This window comes from Pygocentrus nattereri, chromosome 27, assembly GCF_015220715.1.
Source record: "Pygocentrus nattereri isolate fPygNat1 chromosome 27, fPygNat1.pri, whole genome shotgun sequence".
In the NCBI taxonomy this organism is placed as follows: Eukaryota; Metazoa; Chordata; class Actinopteri; order Characiformes; family Serrasalmidae; genus Pygocentrus; species Pygocentrus nattereri.
The window spans coordinates 21,010,193-21,022,897 of NC_051237.1; the positions used below are offsets into that span (position 1 = coordinate 21,010,193).

General features: G+C 42.8%; 1 protein-coding gene across 4 annotated transcripts in view; it reads left to right on the plus strand.

Moving 5' to 3' along the window:
- gabbr1b (gamma-aminobutyric acid (GABA) B receptor, 1b) overlaps window positions 1–12,705 on the plus strand; it is a 223,113-nt gene that overhangs the window by 152,702 nt on the left and 57,706 nt on the right. For all 4 annotated transcript variants that reach the window (XM_037535400.1, XM_037535401.1, XM_037535402.1 and 1 more), the window contains 5 exons: window positions 2,005–2,106; window positions 4,861–4,926; window positions 5,055–5,246; window positions 10,205–10,447; window positions 12,244–12,307. In XM_037535400.1, the coding sequence (XP_037391297.1) occupies window positions 2,005–2,106; window positions 4,861–4,926; window positions 5,055–5,246; window positions 10,205–10,447; window positions 12,244–12,307 (667 nt within the window). The remainder of the gene's footprint in view (window positions 1–2,004; window positions 2,107–4,860; window positions 4,927–5,054; window positions 5,247–10,204; window positions 10,448–12,243; window positions 12,308–12,705) is intronic.

The window sequence follows — 12,705 nt, forward strand, 5'->3', positions numbered from 1 at the left end:
GCTCCACGTTCATTACAATCCTCTCCTCCCTCTCAGGTGACTAAAGCTAGTATAGCTAGACTGTTATCACACTAATAATACATGATTTTATACTAAAAAAATAATGTTTAAATGATCCCAAAACACAAGAATGTGGTGTTGCTGAGCTATTTTTGTGCTTGTGGTTGTAGAATGACAGTTTGAACTTAAACCGTGAGTGCAGCTCTGAGCTGTATTTCACTGTAGAAAACATATTTCACACAAATCATGTTAACAACTCATTTTAAATTGATATTATTTGCAGAAAGACATCAAACCATTCTTTTAATGTTCTGACTGAACTCAGAATGTCATTTAACCCCTTAAAACCCCAGGCTTATTAAAAAAAAAAAGCCCAGTCATGGGCTGGAGGTTAGGGAACCAGCCCTATAACTGGAAGGTCATCAGTTCAATCCCCTCGGCTGACAGTCCATGATTGAAGTGCCCTCGAGCAAGGCACCTAACCCCCAATTGCTCCCCGAGTGCTGTGGATAGGGCTGTTCACCGCTCCAGGCAAGTGTGCTCACTGCCCCCTAGTGTGTGTCACTAGTGTGTATGTGGTGTTTCACTTCACGGATGGGTTAAATCCAAGAAAATGTTATGAGAGAAAAGGAAAAACCACAAAGATCTCTGTGCAAACGGCTAAATAAGCCCTCAAATATGAGAATTTTCTCTGTTAAAATAATGATAATTATCGTATTGTCTTAGTTTAATGTTGTATCAACGTTTCATGGTCCTTTTCTTCGCAACAAGCATAAAAACTGCTAGTAGTTTTTTAACGTCTAGGTAGGTAGCTAAATGTCCCATTCCACCTTAAATAGTGCAGCAGTTCTAATGCCTGAGGTGCCAGAATGTAACTGCTGCACTATTTTACCATTTAAGGAGGAACAGGAAAATTCAAACAAGAAGCTTGGCTGACTTCAGCTTCATATTACTGAAAAATGAGTGGTGGGCGATCATGAACAATTGTCCCTCTCTGAAGGCATGTGATGCCCTAAATGTGACTAAAGCCCAGCAGTGAGGAGCTGAACTTTACCATCCTGTGCTGTCACTGCAGACGGGCAGGGTCGCCTACAGAGCAGCGATAGTAGCTGTTAATGAAGTACTGCTCTTTTTTATTTGAGGGTCCCATTTCAACCACTACCCCTCGTAACTCAGATCCAAGGGGCAGGATGACGCTCAGAAACAAGGGGTAGGGATAAAAAGAATAAATAGGACTGGGCCTAAATGTCAAAAAAGCTGTAAAGGATCGGTCTGAACAAAGCACATGCTTTTGAAATTGCTTTAGAAATGATCCAAAGCACGCAGCCCTGAGTGGGTCTTGGATCAGTGAGTGGTTTTTGGCTGCCGGAGCGGTTCAGCACCTGGGACTCTTCGGCTGCTTTTGGCACAGCTCCAGCATCTTCAGCTCCACCGTCATGTGATGGATTTTTGGCTCCATCAGGGTGTAAACAACAACAACTCCAAATTAAATCCGCTTCTCTTTCTAATATCTTCTTCCTCTTCCCTCCCCTTATCTCTCTTTCGGACACATCTATTTTCACCCTATTATCCCCCCATCTTTCCTCTTCATCTTTCTTATCTGTTATATCTCTTTTCACCTCTCTCTCACATTGCTTTTCTCTTTATTTCCTTCTCTTGTTTCTTTCTTTCTTTTTCCCTCACTCACCCTTTTCTTTTTCTCTCTTTCTCTCTCCCTTCCTTCTATCCTTTCTTTCTCTCACTTTTTTCTCTTCACCTTTTCTCTGCTTCCTTCACTACATCTCTTCCCCTCTCCCTGCTGTCTCTTTCTCCTCTTTTTCTCTTTTCTCACCCTTCTCTCTTTATCTCTCTCTCTGTCTCCCTCCTTCTCCCCTTTCTCTCCTCTCTCTTCTATTGTTCTCATCTCTCCATCCTTCTCTCTTCCTCTCTCTGCCTCTCTCTACCTCTCTACCTCTCTCTCTCTCTCTCTCTCTCTCTCTCTCTTTTTCTCTCTCTCTTTCTCAGACGTTAGATGATCTGGAGCAGAGGGTGAAGGAGGCCAATATAGAGATCAGTGTGAGGCAGAGTTTCCTCACTGATCCTGCTGTTGCCGTCAAGAACCTGAAGGTACGTTCACTTCTCATTCATCTTCATCTTCATCTGTTCCTTCCATCTGCAGCTGCCATGGCAACACACAGGTGCCACATACCAGAGTAACAAGAGCCTCAGCCTCCCCCAAAACCTCCCACACACTCACACACACAGCCATATAACTACACACACACACACACACACACACTGTCGTATAACCACACACACACACAAAGTCATATAACTACACACATGCAGACACACTCACACACACAGCCATGTACATCACTACACACACAAACACACAGATATCAACCAACACGCTCCACTCTGCAGGGAGAACAAGCCAGAAATTAATCTGTATTTTGGACAAAAAGACTAAGAAAGGACACATCAAGCATTCATGAGCACAAACATTTTTGTTTTTATACACTGTCAGGGTCATATACAGTACTGTGCAAAAGTCAGAGCCCCCCAACCCAAGACACAGGTGGAAGTAATTAAGGGCAGGGTCTGAAAACAAGGGGGCAGGACGAGGAAGAGCTCAAATAAAACAAAAAGCACATGACAAGACTAAAAGGTAAACAGGAGGAGCGGGAGGGGCCAATCGTGATAGTTTTAAGCAAAGCCACAGCATGAAGTTTGAGTTTCACGTTTACACTGTTACATGTCTTCATCTGTGAGTTTATTGGCCGGTTGCAAAGCAGAAATCTGATTACTGTCTGATTCATGTAGACCTGGAGTTTCACATTATCTGACTACTCAAGTGCATGTAAACACATTGATTAGATCACGGACAAAATCTGATTTCTGAATCAGATAATTAAGTGCATGTAAACACACTCAGTGACTAAATATAATATCAGATTTTTCAGTATTCAGTGTGTCACTCTACCTTCATTATAGCTTCATTCAGCTTGATTCACGTTCAGTTGTTCACTGAAATCTGCAGGGATATTTTTTCACACTTCCAAAGTTCAGTCTTAGAACTTGGTTGTATTTGTCCAAACATATTCAGTGATTCATCTAATTTCCTTTTTTGGCTGGAAAATAAAATAAATGAATGGTGATCTCTGACTGCTGCGAATGCGCTGCACTACTTTTAAACTCTTAACAGATTTCTAAAACTGAGAGCATCACAAACTTAATGTTTGTCAGTTCGTCACAGAATTTCTCATCTTTTTGTCATTAGAGCGCATATTAGCTACCAGAACAACAAACACATGCAGCAAGTTTCATTTTCTCTCACCAGTTCCCTCAAGTTTCGCTCCACAATTGCAAGTGGCGGGACTTTCCTGGTGACGTCACCACGCTGCCTTGTTAGGCCTGTTCCGTTTGTGAGCCTAATAGGTTCCTAAGGAGAAGTCTTCATAGGACAGTCCTACCGAGGCCCCGCCCTGCCTCGGCTGCAGTATAAGCTTTGGAACGCAGCCAACAAGGCTAAAAATAAGACCTCAAAGTCCTCAATGAATGGGAATAAATGGAGCTAAAAAGTTAAAATAGTTTCTAATCACTTGCCCAAAACTTTCATTTTCTAAAGTAGAAGGATGTGTTTCACTAAAGAAAAAAATAAAACTCACCTGTATGTTTTCTTTTTCTACACCAAACTGGTTTTGGGCAGCAGAATGGTAGCATTACGGCTACTGAGAGCTGATTGGTTGGTGAGCGGAGCAGCTCATTGGCTGTTTGCGCTCAGATATGTCATGAACATACGTAAATTGCCGTGTTAAACTCCTATAACTTGAGTTTAAAAGTTCTTATTGGGCAAAAATCATGTAGTGTGAGTCCAGCTTTACACAGTAGTGTATATGTAATAATATGTACTATGTGTATTTAACCTTAACTTCGGTGTCCAAAATGAAACATTTTACTCTTCAACTTTTAATAAATAAAATATGAAGCATTTGTAGTAGACCTTTAGAGTCAGGACTGAGGCCTTTACAGTGAGGATACTTCTGGCCTAAAATGTGCAGAAGCAGAGACGCACACTTACATGCAGATATTTATTCACAGCAGTTGTGTTACGGCTGTCTAGCCTGTCATAGTAAAAGTAATCACCTCTCTGCAGGAGGAAATACCACAGGCTGCGTTTTGGAGCGCTGTGCTTTTGTTTTGGAGGGAAGTGGTCTTAATTGGAGCGGGGGTCTGATCCCCTGTCCCGCTTGCTCTCCCGCCTGTCGTCTCGGCGGACTCTCCGCTCTCTCCACTCTGGCAGCGAGTTGAGAGCGGCCCTGCCGCGTGAGCCGGCCTACTTTTGGTACAGGAGATTAATTGGCTATAGCAGGAGTCACCGTGGTAACCTGGAATACAGCAGAGCCCTGACAGAGACTGAGTGCCATCACCGCACCATCACGTCATACACAGACTCTCTCTCTCTCCCGCTTTCTCTCTCTGTCTGTCTCACACTCTCTCTGTCTGTCTCACGCTCTTCTGACTCTTTTCTCTTTCTCTCTGTTTACCTCTCAGATTTTTCTACTTGGCTCCTGCTTCTTCTTTTCTTTCTGAACTGCTGCTTCTTTCAAGTCGAGTCAAGTCAAAGTCTATTTACAAAGCGCTTTTTACAGCAGCTACTCTTTTACTCTTCATTCTTCTTGTTCTTTCTTTAACTGTGCTCTTCTTTCTTGTTTCTTAACTTCTTTCTTTCTTTCTTGTCTTGTTTCTTTCTTTTGTTCCTGTCTTTTTCTTTCTTTCTCCCCTGACGTCTGCTTCTTTCTTTCTCTCCTTCTTCCTTACTATTGAATGAAGGCATTCCCTTTGTCTGACCGCTCCTTTCTCTTGCTGTTTCCCTAGCGACAGGACGCTCGCATCATCGTGGGTCTGTTCTATGAGACGGAGGCCAGGAAAGTTTTCTGTGAGGTCAGTTTCCAGCTGTCCGGCTCAGGATGATTAATGATAGTGATTTTGGGAGGCGGGATTGTGAGAAAGAGCGGGTCTTTTTTTCTTTCCTCACTGAGTCGCTGCTGCTCTCTGAAACTCTGCTGTAGGTCTATAAGGAAAAGCTCTATGGGAAGAAGTATGTCTGGTTCCTAATTGGCTGGTACGCTGATAACTGGTTCAAGATAAATGATACATCAATCAACTGCACGGTGGAGCAGATGACGGAGGCAGTGGAGGGCCACGTTACCACGGAGATCGTAATGCTCAACCCAGAGACGGTCCGAGGGGCTTCCAACTTGGTGAGGCTTGTACTCTGTTTTTAAGTGAAAGCTGCTGTGGTGAATGTGATGTTATAATGTTCTGATACAGCATTCCCCCAATCAGGCACAGCCACCTGATGCCATCAGTGTGTGTCTCCTTCTTCTCCTACCTATTCATAGTATTGCCATTGCCATGTTGGTAGGCGAGCTGTAGCTCTGACTGTGCTCTGATAGAGCTTCTCATCACCGTTACCGCAGCTACAACCCCGCAGGTGGCTGAGAACCAAAAGCAAAATAGCGAAATAGATCAGAATGACTTTGAAAAACATGACAAGATATATGAAGACTTTAGATGCAGCCTCCAAACAAACGCTACCATGAGAAGATTAGCTAGATTGATGGACTAAAACCTTAAAGCTTGCATTTCTCCAGAGTTCAAAACATTCCAGTGTGTGATATTTTACAAATACTCATAAAAGTGGCCACCAAATCTCTTGAATATTAAAGTTACACATATAAACTCACGGCAGATTCTAACGAACATGAAGACAGCATCAGCTGTTCAATCTTTTTCCTCATATGTGACACAGATGTGTGTCTTTGTGTGAGTGTGAACAGCAAAAGACGCATTGAATCTGACATTTTCAATTCCGATTGGAGACGCTTTTATGTGCGGTACTGAAATCCTGAACAACCAGAATTCATGCGAATTTTACGTCAGTCCAACTCGACATTTGTCATAATTTGAAATATTATAGCTGATGTTTCTGTACAAAAAAATAGAAGAAACTCATCGCAGCCGTTCTGTACTTGAAGAAGTTTCAAACGAAATGGCTCGACTGGAGGAGCCTGAGGCTGAAGCGTTTAAAGAATTTGAGGATGTGAACCAAAAAAGTGGCCCTGACCGAATAACGTGCCCTTTTTATGGTGAACTCGAACACATTGCGGGTGATGAGTCCAGCTGTCAACCATAAGGACTTCATAATCGTTCCTGTGATGCTGGCGAAGATGACACTGAAAGCTCCGGGAGCGACCGGCGTTCTCCGGCCGTCATGACAGTTTACCTCTGGACGAGCCCTGTGAAGCATTGTTCTTTGCGGCTCGGTTTAGGAGCTGATCTGTTCAGACTGATGTCACATACAGATCATATTTAAATGATAATATGAACAGCCAAACAAAGAAATCAGATTTGGTGAGGCGATCAGATATGGGCCACTCTTATCTGCTGTGTACGTGGCCTAAGAGATGTGGTTTCAGGAACTTGTCCTACTTTAAGAAATCCTGTGTGCTGCACCACCGTCCCTTAACGTCATCAGTGGTGCGTAGCATGTGCCTACCACATTCGCATCACTACGTCATTGTAAGCATCATTGATAGTGGAGCATATCTTACAGAACAGAGCTGATGTTACTGCACCATTTCCTCTCTTGCAGCTGTTTGCCTGCTGAATGCTGGAGCTCAAGTGCCGTACAGAGCAGTGGAAGATCATGTGAACTGAGCCAGAGACATTATAAGAGGAGGAGACGGTTCTCTAGTTAACATATGAATGGGATAGTTCAGACAGTACAGTGTGGTTTTATTATAGGATGTACACTGAGCAGTCATGATGTTATGACCACCTCCTTGTTTCTATGGTCATTGCCCATTTATCCCTTTTTATCACTTTGTAGTTCTACAGTTACAGACTGTAGTCCATCTGTTTCTCTGATACTCAGTTAGTCCCCTTTTACCCTGTTCTTTAGTGGTCAGGACCCCCATGGACCCTCACAGAGCAGTACTATTTGGGTGGTGGATCATTCTCAGTACTGCAGTAACACTGATGTGGTGGTGGTGTGTTAGTGTGTGTTGCGCTGGTCTGAGTGGATCAGACAGCAGCTTATACCTTATCTTATGGGACATGAATCAACACATAATAAAATCTCAGATTTCACCAAGACTTGATTCAGTTTGATTACCTTGGTAAGATTCAGAATCGCTGTAATAAATTGTCTGAATACAGAAATTAAAACCCCCTTTTTTTCTTTGGAATAAGTCCAGGGATTTTACTTTGGAAAGAAAATCGGTGCATACTTTACTGAATGTTGTTATATTTGGTAATAATTACATTATTATTATAAAGTGTTTTCATCATCATTATTGTCATCGATTATATCCACTAAACTTGCCTTTTTAGAAAAATTCAGTGTAATTCTAAATCAAACATTTCAAAATCGATACAGTTGAATCAGAATCATCAGAACGCCGAATCTCGAAGCGCTGACTTGTTTGTGCACTCCTGAAGCTCACAGGCGGCGCAGTGGAAGATCTGACGGCTGTCTCTGGAGCCAGACTGGCCGTTATGTCCCGTGGGGCGGATGAGAAGACAGGTGTGAGCTTCAGGGTGACACGTGCTCCCGGGGGGAAGCTGTCTGGAGATTTGCCCAGCTCTGGAGCTCTGTGCTGGGATTGGGCATGCATACGGTTACCCCTGCTGTCCTCCTGGATTCTGCCCAGTCTGGGCACTCTTCCAGGGGCCTATGCTTTACACCTGACAACAAAAAAGTGTCATATTGGACAGGCTTATTTGTGATAAGATCGCAGCGCTAAATTGGCTCAATAGCGGAGTCATTTGCTCTCCCTCATTCCCTCCTGCCATACTTCTCTTTGATGCAATGCTTCTGAAAGGCTCAAAAAGCTTTTTGACAGTACCATCTCTTTCTGCGCACACATGCATCTGCTCCCCATCCCTCGTGCTGAACACACTGCCCCTTGCTATTTATGTCAATAATCAGCACATAGTTCTTTGTAGCCCAGGCTTATTTGGCTAAATATGCCTGTCTGAAGCACAAAAAGCTGCCCATTTCCCGCAGTGTGAAGCAAGGAGGAGTAGATTGGTTTTTCAAATGATCCTAAAAGCACACTGTTTTGATCTATGATGACACCAGTGTCTCCATGTGAACCCGAACACCTGAGACAAGCAGAGGTTAAAGCAATAGTTTGGCAAAAAATGAAAAATCAGTTTTTCCCCTTACCTAAAACATATTTCATCATCCAAGATATTGTTATGGTCCAAAAAAACCATGTACACTATATGGACAGAAGTACTGGGACACATACACATTACACAAACCGGAGCCTTTATGATATCCCATTCTAAATCCATAGACATTAATGTGGAATTGGTCCCCCTTTGCAGCTCTAATAGCTTCCACTCTTCTGGGAAGCTTTCTACAAGATTTTGGAGTGTGCCTGTGGGAATTTCTGCTCATTCATCCAGAAGAGCATTTGTGAGGTCAGACACTGATGTTGGGCGAGAGGTCCTGGCTCACAGTCTCCATTCTACGTCATCCCAAAGGTGTTTGATGGGGTTGAAGTCAGGGGTCTGTGAGGGCCAGTCAAGTTCTTCCACACCAAACTAAGGGTTCTAGGCCAACCCCTGAAAAACACCCCCATATTATTATCCCTCCTATACCAAACAGTTGGGAAAAAGCAATCAGGCAGGCAATGTTCTCCTGGCATTCGCTGAACCCAGACTCGTGCATCAGAAGCGTGATTTATAATGTCTTTATACTGTCATAGTTTTTCATGTTATTTATCATACAGTATTCTGTAGCACATTCCTCAGCCTCATAACTTTAACAGAATTCATGATTTTGTGTCTTTTTTGTGTTCTCAGTCATTAATGTTCTCTCACTATAATACCCAGTATGCATTATGTCTATACCGCCCACAGTGATTAAGAAATCCACTTATGTAGAGGCTAATAAATACAGATGGGATGTTCGACTTCACATCAGTAAATATAGGTCTTTCTTTCACATTTCCAGCAAGAGCGCATCAATGATCTGCACCAAAGCACTTATAGTTTTTCTAAACTCCCTTCTGAATTTAAGACATCATAAGAAGATGGTGATGGTGATGAAATGGTGATGCTAGTCTTTAAAGTGGAAAATCTTTCGAGACTACTGGGATACCACTGTAGGGCACAGTAAGCATGTTCACTACAGATGAAGCAGTGGTCACATTTTTCATTTTGACCAAAATGCCCCTCTAACACTGTATGACACACCTTTGCCTATAACATTGGACAAAAGAAAGGACACAGATCTGGCACCTGAATTGTTTTAGCTGTGGTATACTTTTTTCTCACAATTTTCTCCCCAATTTATATCCAATTCCATTAGTACTCAGCCAATCACACGTTACCACCAGAGCTAGGAGGGCGAAGGCTAGCACAGGCTTCCTCCAAGTCATATGAAGCGCCACCACATCTTTTCGCACTGCCGCCAACACAACGTCATTATATAGCTGAACATGCTTGGAGGAGAATGCTAACCGCCAGCTCTGTTACGTTAGGTAGCAGATGTCTGTGCTGGCTGGCATTGTGCTGAGTGATGGGGGAGATGGGGGGCCATCCTACCCACCCAGAGAGACCAAGGACAATTGTACTTTCTCAGACTCCCGTAGAATCACCAGGGATCGAACTCGCAATTTCCTAATGAGAAGCTGTGATGTGCTTTTGTTCGTTTTTCTAGATAACAGTACGTCATACAGGGTCAGAAACCACAAAACTCTGATAGGGCTTTGTGTGCAATTTGCATGATGCTGATTGGTAGAGGTTCCAGTACTTAGCTACTTCAGCCATGTAGCTCCAGTACAACACTAAAGAAGTAAACTTCAGACACCAATCATGTCTCGGCTGATGAATAGTGAAGTTGGAAAGTGGGATATGTGCAGGATGACAGTGCGAAATGTATTGTTTAACGAACTATTACTTTGCACATTGTCTGTGCATGAGTGAATTAGGTCTTTAGCACCAAAGAGAAAAGTGTATCAGCATAATGTGCTCCCACAGGGGAAGACTGTGCCTTATCCCGACCAGACCTCACTCTCTTTCTCTCTCTCCCTCTCTCTCACCTCCCCTTTATCTCTCCCTCTGTGTCCCCTGGCTATCCACATAGCCACACGTTTCATCTCAGTTCATTTCTCCTCCTCTGTTTTCCTTTTTTGTGCTGCAGACCTCACAGGAGTTTGTGATTCAGCTGACGTCTAAACTGGGCGGTAGGACCCAGGAGACAGGGGGGTTTCAGGAGGCACCGCTGGCCTATGATGCAGTGTGGGCTCTGGCTTTGGCCCTCAACAAGACCGTGGAGCCCCTGAAGGCTAAGGGCCGCCGGCTGGAGGACTTCAACTACAACAACAAAGACATCACTGCAGAAATCTATCGAGCCCTCAACACCAGCTCCTTCGAGGGAGTCTCTGTGAGTATTGTTGGATTAAAGAGAAGTGACATTAAAGTGATAGATCAGTTTTCCCCTCATGCCAAATGTAGCCAGTCAGCTCAGAACATGTTTAGTGTCTTAATTTTGTACAGGAGCTACAAGGCTAATGCACCTAAAAATAGTGAGAAGGTTTATACCCCACCAGTTAGAATAATACAAACTACACATTTAAATCATCACACGCTTTCCTCAAGCCGTGTTAAGTTGTTAAGTAACCTCAATTGACATGAGACTGTTTCTCACTGGAATTTAACAGTAATTAAATAGCAATTTGTTAAATGTGAAGACAAGCCTGAGTTGAATTCCCAATCAATTTAACAACATAATTTACCTGCACAAAACTTAGTACAATATCCACAACGCTGCCAGGAGGGATCACGTGTGAACAGAAGCCAATACATCACCACTAAATACAGTACTATCAAAATTCAGTGACCACCAATCATCCAATAAAAATAACCGTATTCATTTTTCAGGATATAAGATAGTCAAAGGAAAATAATAGATAAAAAACAGCTATTTCAAAAACTTCAGTTTAAAACTGATTAAAAGCTACAGAGAAAATGAGACTCCTAACAACCATCTGGAAGACCTGGTAGACACCAACACTGTCCCCATCAGATAAGTGCCACTTCCAAACACAATCAACTTAATACATTTTTAGGTATGGCACAAATGTCCAAATATTTTTAGTGGCATGGTACTCAAGTCTGTTATTGTGACTGATCAACTACATCTAGGGCAGAGGTCGGCAACATGTGGCGCCTCCACAGCAGAATTAGATTTTTAGGTAATAATAAAACAATCCTCCTTTATAGTAAAATAAGGCTCTGCTGGTCGTTCAACACAGTTTTAACAATAAATGGTCCTAAACGCTGGAGTTAATGTAGAACTGCTAATTCACCCTTTAACCCTGAAGATCGGCACACAGATTAGCAACACAGACAACAATCTCGTCTGGCTTACGAAGCGGCCAAGATACTTATTTGCATTTATAATCGCTGCAGCTGATTTCCTGATATGTTTGATCTGCAATGAGAAACTGTCAAACTCTGGAAAGTCACAGATCTGAAGTCGCTTCTCATTCCCCAGCTTCTTATTCAAATTTTCTTGGAGCAGTTACATTTTGGCAACTCAGGCAGTGTTTAAAGTGGAACGGGAAAATTCAACCAAGCTGGGGAATTAGAAGCGACTTCAGTCTTGCAAAAAAGTAGAACATTGAGAGACATTTTACAAGAAACTGTTCTAGTTTTGAGGAAAAGTTTCCTGCCAGAGATGTGAGAAAAGCAGCTATAGCTGAGCTAAAGCTTAAAGCAGAGCAAAGTAAGTCTGTGTTTTTGTTTATATTATATTTTTCAGCCTATACTAGTACATCAGCACATACTGAGACATATTTACAGCCAAGTTAGTAAAATGGACATAAAACATTGTGGCTTCCAAGGTGGTTTCATTTTGAAAGGACAAAATGGCTCTTCATAACAGTTGGGCTGCTGGCCTCAGATCTTGGGAAGAGGAATAATTCTGTAAATGTGGTTTTTCACCAACCCATTCCTTGAAAGGGTTGTTTGGCAAGATGGAACAAGACTGGATCTGATAAGGATTTTTTTATCACACTGATACATTTTTCATCTTCGACTGTCAGCCTGGTTTGAGGCAGTGAGGAGAGAGATGTGCTAAAGAGACAAATGTGAGAAAGACGGTGACGTAAAGGGGGAAATAGAGAGTTTCTGTGAGAGGAATAAAAGTGTAAAAATGTCTCTGTTTATCTCTTTCAGGGCCATGTTGTGTTCGACGCTCAGGGCTCTAGGATGGCCTGGACTTTGATCGAGCAACTGCAAGGCAAGTGAACTTCTCCAATCTGCACAATGATGACAGAAAGGGTGGCAGTGTTCATTAGGCCGGTTTATGATTATGATAAACCGATACAGGCTGTGATTTTGTCAGACGGCGTAATTGCTTATGACTTGTCAGGGCTCTGACAGATCCGTTCGGTGAGAACATAATGGGTCAGTGCGGTGTTTATTCACAAAGTGGATCTGTTTCTATTGCTTGATATCGACTCAACAGGTAAACCACCACACAAGCTGAATTAATGGGGGCCTTTTGCGATTAGCTAATTGCAGGATGCAAAATTATAATGATTAATGCGTGAATGACAGTGTGGCTCCCGTTTGCGGCGTAAACAGTCGTCCCTTCGTTGGAGCCAGCAGCGCCAAGCCGAGTGTGAAGACGATGTG